The sequence below is a fragment of the Phocoena phocoena genome, chromosome 16 (genome assembly GCF_963924675.1).
Source record: "Phocoena phocoena chromosome 16, mPhoPho1.1, whole genome shotgun sequence".
Classification (NCBI taxonomy): Eukaryota; Metazoa; Chordata; class Mammalia; order Artiodactyla; family Phocoenidae; genus Phocoena; species Phocoena phocoena.
The window spans coordinates 65805722-65824682 of NC_089234.1; the positions used below are offsets into that span (position 1 = coordinate 65805722).

At 36.1% G+C, this 18961-nt stretch overlaps 1 protein-coding gene across 1 annotated transcript in view; it reads left to right on the forward strand.

Annotated features, from left to right (window-relative positions):
* The window catches only part of CTNNA3 (catenin alpha 3), a 1581444-nt gene that overhangs the window by 1509071 nt on the left and 53412 nt on the right, over window positions 1-18961 (forward strand). Inside the window, exons 16-17 of the mRNA XM_065894569.1 lie at window positions 6063-6168; window positions 17801-17935. Of these exons, the coding sequence (XP_065750641.1) occupies window positions 6063-6168; window positions 17801-17935 (241 nt within the window). The remainder of the gene's footprint in view (window positions 1-6062; window positions 6169-17800; window positions 17936-18961) is intronic.

Consider the following 18961-nt stretch of genomic DNA (forward strand, 5'->3'; position numbering starts at 1 on the left):
GGTGACCTCTTCTTTGCCTACAAGTTGGAAACAAATGAGCTTTGCTAAATAAGGTCTATCCCTATATAATTATATAGAATTATAATTAAAGAATTCTAATTCTTCTGCTTCCACCTAGATGTTTAGCGTTTTTGGTTCTTTAAGGGGTATTCCATGAAATCTCCTCTAAATTTTACAATCTGTCTAGGATTTGAAACAACATTAACAAGGTGGAGAGTAAATTAGAAAATTTGAGAGTTTAGACAAAAGATTTATGTCTCAGTTTTTTTTTTAGAAAATTAGTTTTTACACTTGAGGAAGGGAATTCCTACTTCAAACACACACACACACACAGGTGCATGTACACAGAGCCCATATACACACAAACAACAACAACTGCAGCAGCAACAATAATAATATTAAAATAATATTAATAACTTTAAAAGTATTCTCCCCAGGCTTATCCCCCAAAAGATCTCTAAAATAAGCCCTATCCTTGTTTCATAGACAAACACAACATTGAACATGAAAGGCTATTATCACCACGCACAAAGTAAACTTATGTAATTTTTATTTTTAATAATAAACCATCTACATAGTGACAATTTCAAAACAAAAGATAGAATTGGTCTTCTGCCCAGGCAAAGTACATCTCCTGTAATTTCAGCTGTATTGGTGAAGAGACTTGGGATTTTCCCAATTTTTCCCCACCTACTTGCTGACATCCAAAATTCCCGTCACAGGGAGCACACACTTTCGTTGCTAAAACGACAAAAGAAAATATAGGATTTTAGCACCTCTGGGACTGTATATAGAGGAAATGCAATGAGTTCATAAAACGCTGTTTTCTTTTCTTCCTGTGCCCAGATAGAATGCTTCTTGCAGCTTTCTTTGCAGTTAATGAGTCTATGTATCTGGATTCTGGAATACGGGTGGGAGTGATGTGTTCTAATTATTATCCTGATCCCTAAAATTTCCCATGAGATCCTCACTCATTTTCCATGCCTGGTGTCTGGATGCAATGAATCCTTCTGAGGGCTGTGAAGCCTTAGAGGTTAGGTTATCTTATAATGAGAAGGAGCCTGAGTTCTTAAATGACTGTGTGGTACATGACCCATCACCCACAATCCACCTTGACTGTGATGTGAGAGAAGAATAACCTTTATTGGGTTAAGCCCTTAAGATATTTTTATGTTGTTCTTATAGCAGCCAGGCTACTCTGAATAGTATGGAGTGAGGGGAGCAGAAATGAAAAAATATACATATGCAATGTTCAGACAATATTTTCCTTCTTTCATGGGGCAACACCTTTTTCAGACTTGAATCTCAAAGATTCCTCAGGATACTAATTACTCAGGATGGTTGTTAGCTGATAACTCACTAGCTTATTTTCCAAGGACTTTTATAGGGTTCTCAAAACTTGAGAGTGACACTTTACAAGAGAAAGCAACACCCAGAGGGAGAGAGTTGCCTAATTCAAGTTTCATGTTTGAATAGTACAGAAACAGTATGTCCTTGCTTGAGTCTGGCATCTCTCTTTATCTCATCATTTTCAGCTGCTTCCATGATAATTACTTTTTTCTTTTGTATCTGAAGTCAGAATTATAAGTAAGAGAATTCTGACAGTACCCTTGTAGAGCTAAATCATTAATCTTGGGACATTTATAACAGCAAAAAGACCTGTCATTAAATGTAATCCAGCTCCTTAAAAGCAGTTAAAGAACAGCCTTGAACAACAATAACAAGTACACACACACACACGAAGTTTATAGGTATATATATATTTTTTTATTAGTAAAAGGATATTATGGACAAGGCTGTACAGGGTTATATTTTCAGCAGGTGTAAGAAGGAACTCAATTTAATCGTCAGTTCATGTCGTCTGGCAAGTGCTATAATTATTAAATAAAAATTCAAAAGGTAAATTTTTATAAAATATTTGTAAAGGGATTAGGAAAATAAAACAAAATTTTCTGAGCACCTAATGTGTGCCAAATATTGTGTAAAATACATGATTTTATGTATCCTTACCATGTGGCACGTAACGCAATTATTATTTTAACGAAGAGAAAATAAGCTCAGACCAACAAACTCATTTACCCGAGGCTACATGGCTAATAAGTATTAGGACACAGACAAAATGTATTTCCCAAGTCCGTATTCATTTCGCTGTACTTTATTGAAGCACTAAATTTGAGTGTTAGAATTAAATAACTATGTCTAAAGCTGAGATTCTCAGGTAAAAGTTCTATTTGTTGTATTATAAATAAAAATCAACATTCCATCTCTCATCGTAGTATGGCATTTATAGCAGTTGAGTTTTGAATTTAGTGATTAGAATCCAGGGAGAAAGGGAAAGGGAGGAAAGGTACCAAGAAAAGTAATAAAGAAAAGTTATAGTATCTCAAGAAAGAAATCTCAAAACGGTAGGCTACTGGTGCTATTTCAACACTTGGACGAGACTGAAAAAGCCTGTGTAATGTGGCACATTTTTATTTCATTGGGTCTGGGACACATTTGGTTTGTGTTCCTTGAGGCTGTTGTGTATGAGCTAGTAACTGCTGGGGGGCCTCCTTGCCACCTGGTGTCTAAATCTAACCCTCCTCTTTGCTCTCTATTGCATTCACGGTAACTCCCACCAGTGTCTAAGGAGATGTTTTTAAATATTGTAATGTCATCTTAGTATATTTTATTGGAAGTCGTGTAGAATAGTCAATAAAAGCAGATTCTGTAGCTAGACTACCTGAGTTCAAATCCCATCTCTGATACCTAATAGCTGTGTAACTTGATAAAATATATATTTAATATCTCTTTCCCTCAGATTTCTCATCTGCAAGATAAGGATAATAATAATTCTAAATTCACAGGATTATTATAATGATCAAATTAATTTGTGTATGGGATAGTATATAGCACATAGAAAATACTAAGTGTGTTAATTACTATTATGGACCATAATATATGCTATCATTGTTTTCATCTCTTAAGTTAACGACAATGTCATGAGACTTATTCTATAAAAATATAAAGGAGAAAAGGATTAAAGGGAAAGTTTTTGGTCGTGAAAGGGGGAATAATGTTACATTATCAAAGATTTAGGGGCTACAAAGTGCAAAAGATATAAAACAGGCCTTTTGTTTTATTTTTAGTCAGTAGCAGAAAATACCAAGTCGTTTCAAAGATATTCTCTGTCCCTAGAAAGATAAAATAAGTCCACGACACTTATTTGATATTTTCTATTATCAAACCAGATCTCCAGTTAGTTGAGCTGTTACTGATCAGCTGTACCATCTTCTTGCTTCTCATGCTAATCAGTAGAAGGAAGGGAGGGGTGGATGCCAGAACTTGAGAGACGGCAGGGAGAGGAGTGAGAATCCAGGTTGGGGCAGTATCAAAAATGGCTGAGAGGTTTGTGTTGTACCAATAAATCAAGTTTCAAAGGCATCCCTTTCACTTGTTAATAAAATTGTCTATGGCATCAACATCACTGGGTTATTCCAGCCTTTCTCATTATACCTTCTAAGCTATAACTTAAGAGATTAACTGGCAGACTGTCTACTCCAGAGCTTGGTCTGCCCTCTTTTTTGAGGAGATAGATAGATTATTATTGTAACCACTATTTATGAAAGATTTCTGGCCTCTGGTTTCCTTAAAATATTTCCAAAGTCTACCCCCTCCTCCTTGGGTATCTTTCTCTGCAGGATCCAAACTCAATGATTTAAGACACAAGTGGCTGACAGAGATCCCGAGAACCCATTATGAAAATGAAGGCAGAAACAACCTTTGTATTTTCCAATTTAAAAAGCCTTCATGACATAGCACATTTCAGGCTGAGAACGTTAAAAATTTATCATAGTTTCAGTAATTGCAGCTTCCTCTGGAACTTGGCATAAGGTGGAATCGTTTGTAAAATGTATATTTTGTTTGGCACTCAGTAGGAAGCTTGCCAGGCAATACATTTAATTAGGAGCATGAGGAAAAGAGAATAATTGTAGTCTGTCACAATATATTATTGTTACTTTTAAGTTCTATATGTGTTTAAGATAGTCGTCTCATAACAAGGTGTGTATTTAAAGCTAGAGGTAAGTTCCTTTTCATCAGCCCAGGGTTTTTATACGGGGACATATATTCTTTTTGAGGGGAAGGGTACGTTAGCTACATCCCTTAGATAAAACTCTGTGTTCATTGTTTAACCTAAGTGAGCATTAGCCCCTCTCCTTAGTAACAAATTTTGTCCATTGTTTAAGACCTTGAAAATTGATGCATTGCCTTTTGGGAGCTTGGACAGCTTTATTTAAGTTTAACTTTCTCTGGAGATGCATAGACATAATGAAATGCAGTGCCCGTCTTGAACATAACCATGTACATAGCATCTAGTCCTGCCTGATTCATAAAGTAAATTTGATAAGAGCAAGTCAAAAAAATTGTAATGATTAATGTTGATTTTTTAGAAAAATTCAAAGCAACCTATGTCAGCAGATTCAAAGAGGAGAAGTATGGTGATAACTATCTACTGAGGCCAGGTTTTCATCCTCTTAGCTGTGAGGTTCCATTTTTACAGGAAAACTTGCTTGTAATGTATTTGAGAGGCCCCATGAATAAAATGCAGTGAAAGGGCCTTTTTGACATACTAGTCACAAGTGATTTGATGTTCAGGTTTTCAGGTGTAGAATACTCTGATCATTTTCCTTTGCATGAATCCCCCTATGTTGTATTAGTATAGAATGATAGTCCCTACGTGAACAGATTTTTCTCTTAACAACACATCTTATTAGATTTAACATTAGGGCATCTACCCTCAAGACTGGTCCAAGATGTAAATAAGATATTGGACAAAGGTTGTGTCCGTTCCCCTTCTCTTCAACTCCACTGTATTTTGGCCTCTCAAAATCTCCCTTTCCTCACCCTGACTGGCTTATTCCTTCTTCCCACCTTCCTCACTCTTCTCACTCCCAAAGCATCGAAACAGACGGCAAAGCATCAAAACAGTTGCATTAGTGAGTGATTTTTTCAGGGTCCTCTTCTCTGCTAGGAACAAGGGTCCTATTCTCTGCTAGGAACAAGGATCAGAAACCACATAATTGGAACAGCCAGTGTGCCGACACTCAGTAGAGGGTTAGGAATTGGACCTAAAGGAATAAGGAGAGGAGCAGTTTTAGGTGATGGAACGTTTATATGCATTCAGGTCAGTTATTCATTGATTTTTGAGGAATGAGAAGACAGAAACATATCTCCTTATCCCACTCCAACTATGTAAGAAGTGTACTTCTTTCTTAACTACATTGCAAATCCCTAAATAAACCTAACTTGTATTCCATGGCATTAGAAACCAAAATTATCTTAAAATAACAAGCACAAAAATAACAACTTATTGAATGCTTACTTTGTTTAAAACAATGTTCTGAGCACTTTGTGGAAATTAAATCATGAAGTCCCTAGAATGACTTCATGTGGTGGGTGCTCCTATTTCCTATCACTGGGAAACTGGGGCATCAAGTGGGTATTTATCTTGTTCGACTTACACAAATGGTAAGAAGCAGTCTCTTTGGGGAAATAGTCCACGATAGTGTGACTCCAGATTCATACTCAACTACTCTGATATTACTAGGAAATAATTGTGGAGGAGAGGTAATGTGATAAAAACAAAGTACAATTAACCAAAAGACTGTAAAAAAAAAAAAAGATTAAAAATAGGAGGATTAACAGCATCCCTGCTAATCAAAGTACACTGTTGAACATATGAGATGTCCAAAATCTCATGTTTCCACCCAGAATGAAGAAAATACCTTTGCCTTCAGGGGTCTGCATCCACCAAAAGTATCTCTGGGCTAAGGTTTATTGTACAAAATACATGGGAATGAAGATCAAATGGAGTCCATCTTCTTGGCAAAATATCCTAAATCTTAACAAAATAGGCCTTCTTTTTTTTTTAATTTTTCATTTAATACTGGAATCTAATCATGGCCTGTTTAAAACTAAGTATGTAAAACCAATGGCTTATACTTTGGGGTACAAATCTTGTGTGTGTGTGTTTGTATCTTAGCATGAACCACTGCAACAAACATGTATTCTTTTATTTTAAGGGGAAAAGGACCACTGAAGCATACAACTGATGTGATCTATGCAGCTAAAATGATATCAGAATCAGGATCAAGGATGGACGTCCTTGCTCGGCAGATTGCCAACCAGGTGAGTTCTTTACAAATGGATGTGATGAAAGTTCATGGTAATTGCTCTCTGTCATTTGACATTGTTTAAAACAAAGTTGAATTTTTACTCTGTTGGATTGTTTTTTCCTAAATTATTATTGAATTATTTTTATTTTTTTTGCATAATTAACACACAAGTAGTGGAAAATTTATTCTGAGGAAGTTTATTTCTTGGTGCTTTATTATTACTACTATTATCATTATTATTATTTAGGGCTGGATTATTTTTAAGATTTTTGAGCTTCAAATATATTCAAATTATTCTAAATATCAGCTTTATGAGTTTCAGATGTACTCAAATTATTTTAATTGGCTGTAATACCCCATGTTAGTATTCTTTTTCTTAATATCTCAGATTTCTTATTTTTGCTCTTCAAAATTAGTGCTTTTCAAAAGTATGTTAGGTTTTCTGTGTAAACAATATGTTCTGGCATTCTATGTAAAACTGTGAGACAAATAGTAATTAGTAGAATACTGAAGTGAAGATATAAAATGTAGGAAGCATTTAATCCTTATAGATGCTCTAAATACTTGGTTTCCTTTCTTTAGATTTCTGATGTCTCTATTCCAGTTTTCTAAGCAGCAGCTACACTATTAGAGTTACCTTTTGCTTAACTTTAATTGAGAAATCTGTCAGTTTCTTTAATGTACTGAGATATTCAATTACTATTTCAAACTGAGATATAGTATTCCTTTGCAGGTTTTACATTATTCAACTCCATAATACATATTTATCTATCTTTGGGGGAAAAAAAAACACTTGTCTTCTTGAGTCTGAAATGACTTTCATATCCTTTTTGTGCATACACTTTAAGAGAAACTTTATTAGGCTACTTATTTTTTTTTTTTTTTATCCTCTTTTTCTTGGAAGCTGAGGAACTTTCTCTTATTAGATATTATATTTTTGGATATAAGGGAAGAGAAATAAACAAGGAAAAATAATAACAGAGACAAATATTTAAAAACATACTTGAATATATATATATTCACATATATGGTCATATATATTTTTTCAAGTTCTTGCTACTACTCTGTAAACATTTTATTAATCTTTTTGGTATTCAGCATTTACAGTTAAAAACAAACTCTATTCTAATATAATTCAAAATCTATTATGAATAAATGAGTGAAGCCCAAATCTGCCCATGGTTTTCTGTGTTCTAGAATTTTATTGCATTCACTTTTATGAGACAAAATAGTAGTAAGATAAATGAAACCATAATACATTAAACAGATTCATGTGTTCTAATAACTTTTAAAATACTTAATGATTCCTAGCAGTGTACTTCTGTTTGTTTTAGAATGCACAATTTTCAAAGTCCAAATAATTGTGTCACTTTGAAGTTGTCCTTTTCTTCTTGACTGATATTCTTCTTTAATTGGATTAGGTCACCTTGCAGTGGGTGCGTCTATAACATAGCTGTATTAAATCATGCTATTGTTTTTAACATTATTCACATTGCATGGAAGAAAGCAAAAGTATTGTCTCACTTCCATATAACTTTGACATTTTAAAAGAAGCTTAAAGAAACAGTCACTGACTAATGAAGAATTATGGATGACTCTCTTTGGCCTTTTCCATTTCATATAGTAAAGTAGTTTCAAATGATATATTTAATTTTCATCTGAAGAAATACGGTTCTGAAGAATCAGAATTGAATCACTTATAGTGACTATCTGGGAAGATTCTCTATGATTGTGCTTCGGATATTTTTTGATAGATCAACATAAAAAATTTAGACAAAAATAATTACTGAAATTGGTTGTGGAATACAATTGAATACTGTAAATAAGCAAGGCAGTTTTTACAGTGTCAATGTATATTATGAAAAAACTCTGCCAGAACATCGGTTGCTTTTAATTTTGAACAAACTAATAGCCCAAAAACCTTTTAATAATTTTTATGATGCTTTCCAGTCTGCTTTTGGCTAGAGTGTCAGAAGGTCAAACATCAATCAATTTTCAATTCTATCCAACATGGATTTGTGAAATATATAAATAGTTGGGCCAAGTTAGTTTCATTCTATAAAGTTTCAGAGTCAAAGTTCATATGTAGAGAGAATGAAATGAAATCAAATTGAGACTTCTAGTTCTGCCTTCCTTGATTTTTTTTTTAACCCTTCTTCCCTGTCTTGCTTCCTTGAACATATGTTTATTGTATATAACTACATACAATTTACTACTCTGGCATTAACATTAGGTAGCTAGGAAGAGATGATTGAAAATCTTCTGTTGTAACATACAGAAGCATAATGTAAGCTTACTTGTCCCAATCACTCAACATCTCTTGGATTTAGAATTATCTTGAGATGGTGAGGTAGATTTCATATGCCATCCAAGACCATGTTGTTTAAGTCCTATAGAACTCTGGTGCAAATCCTGTCTCCATCAGCCAGTATATTCCTGAGGGTCAGGATATTGTTAGTTATCACAATTCTTAAACATTTTCCTCATGAATAAAGAGAATGACAAGTTGGAAAGGTATGCTTCTTACAAATTTAGTATTTCGGACTCTTGGTACACATCTCTTTCTATTCTTTGACTCTTCATAGTAAATCATCATGTTAGCAGGTATTCTAAATTAGATGAACTGGAAAATACCTCACAAGGTAGGAATAATACACTGAAAGATCTCAATTAGTCACAAAGCAACCTACCTCAAATAGAAAAGAGGTGAATAGGAAACAAAATAAAATTAACATCTTCTAAAGTGTTTTGTGCAAGAAGAGGACAAAGTTGGACTTTCTAACCCCTGAGTGTTGTGTCTGAATCCTAATACTCCTTCACTGTAAATTTTCCAAAGCAAAGATATCCAGATTGTTGACTGGGTACTCCCACCTAACCATAACAGGACACAATTAAAATGAATTTTCAGTGTTAAATATATTGAAAGCCAAAGCTAATTTAAGAAAGATGACATTTAAAAAACATTACAAGGCAAATCATACACAGTGCACTCAACTATGAACAAAACAATCTCCAAGTGTAATTTATATTGATATTTTGACAAAATATTGTTGGTGGCTAGCCTGATTTGTATTGTTTCCTGCTGATGTTATGAGTAAAAAAAAATGTAATAAAACTACACTAAAAAGAAACTTATGAAGCATTAATTACATCATTCTAACATGTCTCTTAGGAATATAACTTCTAGATGCACCTGTGACAATATTTGTATTTTGACACAATTATTTGTCTGAAATTTATCTTGAACAGAGAATTTGATACCTAGATTTGTTTTCCAGATTAATGAACCCCTGCTTTATAAAAATGAATGCATAGCAGTTTCTCAGAAATTAAATAGGAATAGATAAAATACTGAAAATATTTTATCTGTTTGCATCCTTGAAGTAAGAGTTTCCTGTTAAAAGGCATGCTGCTTTACTATTTTTCTTTTTTATTGGGTCTTTGTCATTTTCCCATTGAAACAATATCTTAAATGATTTGAGGGTGATTATATATTCAGTATTATTTCACGTATGCAAAACTATAGCCTTGGGTACCCAGAATAAGGTATTTTATGGCCTAGGAAGAAGGGGCTATTTGGTGTAAGAGGGGAAGACGAAAGATGAGGAAAGTTTCTCCTTACAGGTGGCTGGCTGACTTTAACCATAAATTCCAAATAATCAAAATTTGTCTGAATTACCTTTCCACCATCCTTTCCATATCCATATTCTTTATACAGGATAAAACATTTGTATAAGTTTATTTCAATCCCGTAACTCTTCAGTTGACACGTTTCAGGTTTCAGGGAGGGAGATGATGTGTTTTGAGTTTTAATCTAATACATAGGGAAGCCAATCCTTCTGAGAATTTCTCATGGAAGTCAGCATAAAGCAGAGAATTTCTCATGGAAGTCAGCATAAACCTACGTTGGGCCAGAACTTCATACCTACTAAAGGAAGGAGCTTTGATGAAGATGGAAAATATCTTTGTCTTTAATTTGCATTAGTGTTCAAAGGATATGTCACAGATAGCAGTCTCTCAATGATTGTATGTCCAAACCAAGTTGAAACTAAAAATGAATTGGAAGCAGTTCTTAAATTCAAAACTATTTTAGGGACTTCCCTGGTGGTCCAGTGGGTAAGACTCCGTGCTCCCAATGCGGGGGGCCCAGCTTCGATCCCTGGTCGGGGAACTGGATGTTGCATGCAGGCTGCAAGTAAGAGTCTGCATGCGCAACTAAGACCCGGCACAACCAAAATAAATAAATATTTTTTTTAAAAAGACCATTTTAGGGACATCCCTGGTGGCGCAGTGGTTAAGAATCCACCTGCCAATGCAGGGGACACGGGTTCGAGCCCTCATCCAGGAAGATCCCACATGCCACGGAGCAACTAAGCCCGTTCACCACAACTACTGAGCCTGTGCTCTAGGGCGCGAGTGCCACAACTACTGAGCCTGCATGCCACAACTACTGAAGCCCACGTGCCTAGAGCCCATGCTCTGCAACAAGAGAAACCACCGCGATGAGAAGCCCGCGCACCGCAACAAAGAGTAGCCCCCACTCGCCACAACCAGAGAAAGCCTGCACGCAGCAATGAAGACCCTGCACAGCCAAAAATAAATAAAATAAATTAAAAAAATTTTAAAAGACCATTTTAGTCTAAATAAGGAGATGTGACAAAATCTGAACAACATATACAATTTCTGGTAAAACAACATTTATGCACTGAAAAATGCCAAACTATAATTTCCCAACTATAACTCTCACAAGTCAGCAGGTCCACTGTAGACCATATGAATCAATGTCGTCCTCCATCATGACATCATAAAAGAGCCCCACTGTATTTTTACCATACTTCCATAGATACCCTTCTCTTTTGTGTCTTAGAAACCTTAGTTTGCTAAAGAGCAGCAATGATAGGCATAACAAAGAAGAAAAATGTTCAAAGTATGCTGAGATTTCTGGATGTAGAATCAACCCAAATAAACGACTGACCAAATTTAATAGATGGGAGAGAGGAAGGAATCACTCTTTATTGAGATAGTTAGTAGAACAGGAAAAATGGTTTTATAATAGGCAAGATGGAGTATGAGACAGTGGAGGGTTATATGTGTTGAGTGTGAAATCTTGATAAGACCGTGAGATGAGCTGGGGCAATACAATATGTATATGGATTTTCTGAAGACAGGGCTGGATGATAGAGATTTAGTCATGTTTATTTTGTAAGTGATCAGTGAAGCCAGAGCAGCATATATTGATAGTATTATCCAAGAAGAGGGTAAGAGTGAGAAGATGCCCAAGAATGAAAACTCAGAACACCAATAGGGGTGGCACTGAAAATTTTTAGAAAGCATGTTCGTGAACAAGAGGAGAGAAAGATGGGATTACAGGGTTGAGGGAGGGATTTTGGTTTGAGGGACTTTATGTTGATAGATTCAAGGATAGAAAAAGACATTAAAAGTACAGAAAAAGATGGGATCATGGATGATCTGTGACCCTGAGGAAGGTGAAATGAGACAGCCTCTGGGCTGGAGTATAGGTGGAGAAATGAGCCCTGTGGGAAGGGAAAGGTCATGGACACAGACTGCTTCTGCTCTCACTGGTTGCTTGAAATTTCTACTCTAGAAATTCACAACAACATCTAATAACTTTCCCTTAACAAACTTTGCCAGCTTAGCAGAATTTGTTGTCTGTAATTGTGAAAGTCATTTTAACTGTGTCTTAAAGTTTAAACTCCATTATGAGCAAAAAAAAAAAATAGCTAAACTAATGGAATAAAGGTCTTTAAAAGTATTCACTTTGCTAATACCCTTAAAATTCAAACTGAAAGGTAATAAATGTTCTTTACTTTTCCTCTCATTACTAAATGATGTATTCTGTATTGGTATGAAGCATCTTACTAGAAGAGTGAAAGCCGGTTTAATGTGCCAAAACCACTTAGGCTGACATGCCATCTGCTTGTCTGTAGTGAGTGTCTTGGTGGTTATAAAATTTAAATTAAAAAAAAGAAAATCCATGAATTAAAAAGCTAACCAGGTGTCCTGGTTAACATCTCCTATCTTAATAAACTGGGACATAATAACCAAAATGTGTTATGATATTCTACCACTTGATTTGACTAAAAGTCCCTAGCAGTATTCCTTTAAAAGTTTTTTTGTACAAATTTTATTTTTTTAAAAAGTAAAGGATATGAATGTTCTATTGGGTGGGCTGAAAGGTTTCTTCCTTAAGATGGCTCTAGTAGCACTTAGTAGTCTTGAATTTCATTTGAAACAATTTTGTTAGATCATGGGTGGCAGCTGTCATATCAGTGTGCATTTATAAAAAAAACTTATCAAAAGTGGTGAATTTTTGTGTAGCCATTTTAATGTTGAATATGGAAGAAAAAAGGCAACATTTTCAGCATATTATGCTTTACTATTTCAAGAAAGGGAAAAGCCAACTGAAACGCACAAAAAGATTTGTGCAGTGTATGGGGAAGGTGCTGTGACTGATTGAATGCGTCAAAAGTGGTTTGTGAAGTTTTGTGCTGGAGATTTCTCTCTGGACAATGCTCCGTGGTCGGGTAGAGTTGAAGTTAAATCAAAACAGTAACTGAGAACAATCAACGTTATACCACTTGGGAGATAGCCAACATACTCAAAATATCCAAATCAAGTGTTGACAATAATTTGCACCAGTTTGGTTATGTGAATCGCTTTGATGTTTGGGTTCCACATAAGTTAAGCGAAAAAAACCTTCTTGACCATATTTCTGCATGCAATTCTCTACTGAAATGTAATGAAAACATTCCATTTTTAAAACAAATTGTGACAGGTGATGAAAAGTGGATACTGTACAATAATGTGGAACAGAAGAGACCGTGGGACAAGCGAAATGAACCACCACCAACCTCACCAAAGGCCAATCTTCATCCAAAGAAGGTGATGTTGTATATATGGTGGGATTGGAAGAGAGTGAGTCCTCTATTACAGGGGTCCCCAACCCCCAGGCTGCAGACCGGTACCGGTCTGCGGCCTGTTAGGAACCGGGCCGCACAGCAGGAGGTGAGCGGCAGGCGAGCAAGCAAAGCTTCATCTGCCGCCCCCCATCCCTCCCTGTCGCTCGCATTACCACCTGAGCCATCCGCCCCCCCCCCCACCACCGTCAGCAGAAAACTTGTCTTCCGTGAAACTGGTCCCTGGTGCCAAAAAGGTTGGGGACCGCTGCTCTATTATGAGCTCCTTCCAGGAAACCCAATGATTAATTCCAACAAGTACTGCTCCCAGTTAGACCAACTGAAAGTGGCACTAGACAAAAAGCGTTCAGAGTTCGTCAACAGAAAATGCATAATCTTCCATCAAGATAATGCAAGACCACATGTTTCTTTGATGGCCAGGCAAAAACTGTTACAGCTTGGCTGGGAAGTTCTGATTCATCCGCCATATTCACCAGACATTGCACCTTCGGATTTCCATTTATTGTGGTCTTTACAAAATTCTCTTAATGGAAAAAATTTCAATTCCCTGGAAGACTGTAAAAGGTACCTGGAACGGTTCTTTGCTTAAAAAGATAGAAAGTTTTGGGAAGACGGAATTATGAAGTTGCCTGAAAAATGGCAGAAGGTAGTGGAACAAATGGGTGAATACGTTGTTCAATAAAGTTCTTGGTGAAAATGAAAAATGTGTCAGGCACTTTTTTGGCCCACCCAGTACCAATCTAGGTCCCAAACTTTTTCAATTAGCTTTATGTAAAAATATAAAAGGTGAGGAAAACATAATTTGATTTTAATAACAGAGATTTGGCAAATAGTAGAAGAGCATTCTTAAAGTGGGAATGATTCATTCTCCTGGTTCTGCTTCTGGGCAGCTAAAAGTGACTCAGAAAGACTTTCCAAATGTCAATAGAAAAGAAGGCTTTAACAAGTCTTATAGTATGGAATTTACCAATCACTATGCTTTTCATACTTCACTTATAAAACTACTATCTTTAGGTGTAACCAACATTTTCATCAATTCTGGGAATGAAGGGTAAATCTGGATCAAGTAACTTTTTTTGTTTGTTTGTTTTTGTTTTGCGGTGCGCGGGCCTCTCACGGTTGGGGCCTCTCCCGTTGCGGAGCACAGGCTCCGGACGTGCAGGCTCAGCGGCCATGGCTCACGGGCCCAGCCACTTCGTGGCATGTGGGATCTTCCCGGACCGGGGCACGAACCCGTGTCCCCTGCATCGGCAGGCAGACTCTCAACCACTGCGCCACCAGGGAAGCCCTGGGTCAAGTAACTTTTAATTTCCAAAGTTCAGCTTCAAATTTTCTACTCATTTGACTCATTCTTTGCTTAACAGAATTCTAGACTCTTCTAGCATGGCCTTGAAAGTGTCTTGAGAGAGACTGTATGTTTTGCTTAAACTTAGGTGATTGCAACATTGGTTACCAGTTAACAATCTAATTATTAATTTGCAAGTTTGATTTTATCGGAAGTTATATAGTGGTGCTTGGTCTTTAAGGAATAAATTCACCCAAATCCTACCTACAATATACAGATAAGAGTGTCAATTTAAGCAACCAATTTACAAATCAGAGTGGCAATTTACTGTTTATATATAAGACAAAACTGGCAGGAAGACTCATATTGTTCCTAGACCTTAGAGGTAGGGATTCGAGCCAGATCATGTGAGTCTGAATACCAGCTTTACTCTTTCTCAGTTGGGCAAGTCAATTAACTTATCTATGCCTCAGTTTCCTCCTTTGTTAAGGAGGAAACTGAGGCATGGAGAAGGAGGCATAGAACTTGCCTCATGAAGTTGTGTGATTATTAAAAGAGTTAATATAGGTAAAGCACCTAGAAGAGTATATGACAGATGGAACACTGTATGTGTCAAAGATTATCATTGAGTCCATCCATAAGAACAAACAATAGGTAAGACCATTCATTACTCAGGATAGACAAAACAACGTTTTGAATGAATGTCATAAGAGATCATTGTGTAGTGAATGAAACAGAGAAAACTCAATTCAAATCTTTACGCAAATCATAAATTCTATCCAAAACCTAGCTTGCAAGTATGCAAAATGACAATAATTAGATCTCAGTAAAATGGCCCTATGAATACTAACTTAGAATTATGCATGTAAAGGACATGGCACAGTGCCTGACACATAAGAAGTACCTACTAAAGATCAACTTCCTGTTGTGGTAAAACAATGAGATGACTTGCCTGTCATCATTATAGGTAATTCTAGATAGCTAATTTTTGTCTTTAAAAAAATCTAAGCAATCTTTATTTCAAAATAGACATAGTTTTCCCATAAATTCTCTTTTTCCTTGAAATTATGCAACCTATGGTAATCTGTGATTAAAAAAAATTCACTCCAAATTCTCCTAAGTTCAGCGATTGAAAATAAAATGGATTTAAAAGCAAGTAGATATGGATTCAAATACTGGCTCTAGCATAAGCTCTTCAATCCTGGGAAAATTATTATGCTTTCTAAACTTCTCATTTCTCATGTGTAAATTGGAGAAATCCCTTCCTTTACTTGTTTTTTGCTTCTTCTTCCTCCTCCCCCCTTCCCTTCTCTCTCTCTCTCTCCTTTTCTTTTCCTTCCTCTCCTTCTCTTTCTTCTTACTTAGTTACAGTTTAATACTCCTGATGAGACTTGTGGGAGTATCCTTTCTTCTGTGTTAAAAATTTGAAAAACGCCCTTAATATCAAGGTCTCTCTATCATCTGATTGTCTGTCTGTCTGGTTATCATGTGTCATGTCATCTGTCCATGCCTATCTAGCAGGTTGATAGTATTTCTGCAGAAGAATTTATATCTTTGCTACATTTGTTGACTAAATTTTACTCAAAAGTCACATGTTCTCATCTTGTCCACACATTCCGGAGCTATGTAGATTAGTCTATTTAGCAAATATAAAAGAGAATAAGATTCTCAGGATTTTTTCAACAACACTCCAGCTTATTAACTACTATGTAAAAGAGAAATGCATGGAATACTTTCAGGTCTTTCGTCCTGCTTTTCAGTTTTCATTTTAGGCTATTAGAATTAAAGCTTTTTAAATAATAACATTTTTATTACTATAGAAATAATATAATTTAAGTAATATATATTAAGATATGTAAAATATGGAGTGAAAAATATTGATTATATCGTGTTTATTAATCATTTTCACATTATTTCCCGCTATGTTTTAAACACAAGTATAAACACATGTTTTTTACATACTTTGAGATAGTATGTGAAATTTTTTTTTTTTTTTTTTTTGTGCGGTACGTGGGCCTCTCACTGTTGTGGCCTCTCCCATTGTGGAGCAACAGGCTCCGGACTTGCAGGCTCAGCGGCCATGGCTCACGGGCCCAGCCGCTCCACGGCATGTGGGATCTTCCCGGACTGGGGCACGAACCCGTGACCCCTGCATCGGCAGGCGGACTCTCAACCACTGCGCCACCAGGGAAGGCCCAGTATGTGAAATTTTAAATGCTGTGTTTTTTCCTTCCAAAAACATTTTCCTTTGAAAATATTAATTTTTGAGACTGTATAATATCACATTATATAGATATGTATCCTTATTTAATCTTTTCACTATTATAGAATATTTATTTCCAAATTTTGCTATTGTAAGTAAGGCTGCAGTGAATATCTTTGCATATAAGTTACAGTTCATATTTCCATATCCTTATGAATGTTTATAAATTGAAATTAAGTTATCGGGGATTTTTAAAAATCTGTTCTAATTGCATAGAAGAAAGAACACAAACATTAAACACTGACCACAGATATTTATCATGTTATCATTAAGCACAAAGCTCTACTCCAGGAAATTCCTTACAGAAGCTAACGTAATGTAGGAGACTGTTTTTCGTAAAGAAATTTAATACATCTCTAGGGCTTCCCTGGTGGCGCAGTGGTTGAGAGTCTGCCTGCCGATTCAGGGGACGCGGATTCGTGCCCAGGTCCGGGAAGATCCCACATGCCGCGGAGCGGCTGGGCCCGTGAGCCATGGCCACTGAGCCTGCGCGTCCGGAGCCTGTGCTCCGCAACGGAAGAAGCCACAACAGTGAGAGGCCCGCGTACCGCAAAAAAAAAAAAAATAATAATAATAATAATACATCTCTAAAACATGTATGCTGCCTCTTTCTTGGCTCCAGGTAGATCCAAAGCTGTTAGCTAAGGTGGAAATGATTTCTTTTGTCAGTAATAGCTAAAAACATTAAATGCTGAAAGTAATAGAACATAATATATGTTTTGTGGCAGATGTTTTTAATGCCCATATAAATAACGAAGGACAGACAATGCAGAACTATGGGTCCCGAGGAGTATTCTAATAGCAACTTTAGATGAAGGGAATAATTGCATTTTAAATACTTCTTCAGATTTACCTAAAAATGAAATATAAGGCTTCTAACCTTATCATAAATTAAAGACAATTATTTCATGTACCTTTTCATGTCTGGAAATTCCTTTACTACTTCTTCTGTCTATGCTAAAGTAGTTAAGGTTGGAACATGAAGAAACTCTTCTAATGGTGGAAGCATATCAGAATCTACATGGCCTTGGTTGGAGAAATGGGACTCAATGCAAATAAAGTCAGTGCCTTATAAGATACGTGCAATCTCAATATTGAATTGCTCTGATCTACTTACTCTTTGTTTTGCTATTTCCATTTTTATCTCATGCATGTTTAGTGCCCAGATCCATCATGCAAACAGGACTTGTTGGCCTACCTGGAACAGATTAAATTCTACTCTCACCAGCTGAAAATCTGCAGTCAGGTTAAAGCTGAGATCCAGAGCCTGGGAGGAGAGCTCATCATGTCAGCAGTGAGTACTGTCCCAGACTTAACCCCACCACATGTGGAAGAGGAAGCTACACCCCACCTTACCCCACCAAATCGTTTAGGGCCATGTAGGTTAGAAAAAACTCAACTGGAGTATCTAAAATTGCATGAAACTAAACGAGCAAGAAAGCATGCCAGATTTCTTAAAGAAATGTTAAGTCAGTATAGCTTGTCTTTATTTACTTCAGAGATTTTACAGTGAATCAGGTTTGGTAAGCCCCTTGTATAAGAAATGGATGTGAATTTAGAGCATGGTTTTCTGAATTGAATCCTCTAGTTTTTTATAAAAATAAGGACATATGTAATTGCAAATCAATGAAATAATTGCTTTATTACTATTAATTAATATTCACTTTCTCATGATTCATTTTTATATCATAGAAATTCAGGTCTTGAAAACTGTTACCTCCAGATGTAATTGTAGCAGTAGAATATGATAGAATGTAAATAGGTTTAGAGGAACCTTCATAAATTCTTTGGTGACCCTGAGTTTCAAACTGCTATAAAATGACCATGGTAGAAATAATGTCTACCTTTTCTACTCATCTTTTAATAACAACAGTAGATCATTTCTCTAGAGTGGGTCTGGTAATAAAATAATATTTGATGTCTATATTGGATTCAGTCATCAGTGACTTTGAGAAGGACATTGACCAAGATTATAAATTTAAGTTAAAGTGAAACATCATGAACATTCTAGGAACTTATGTTCATGAGGACAAATTTTTTAAAATGATAGCATACATATAAATCTGTAAGTCTGGGAGCTCGTTAGCCAGACTTTGGTCTTTCCCCCAATGAACTAACATTTTTCAAAAGAACATAGTTGCAAAAACAAAAGCAAAGGGAATTCCTCGGCAGTCCAGTGGTTAAGACTGCACTTTCACTGCCAAGGGCCCGGGTTCAATCCCTGGTCAGGGAACTAAATCCCGCAATCTGCACAGTTGGCTTAAAAAAAAAAAAAGAAAGCAAAGAATTACCATCAAGGGTAGACGGCTGGGAACTAATC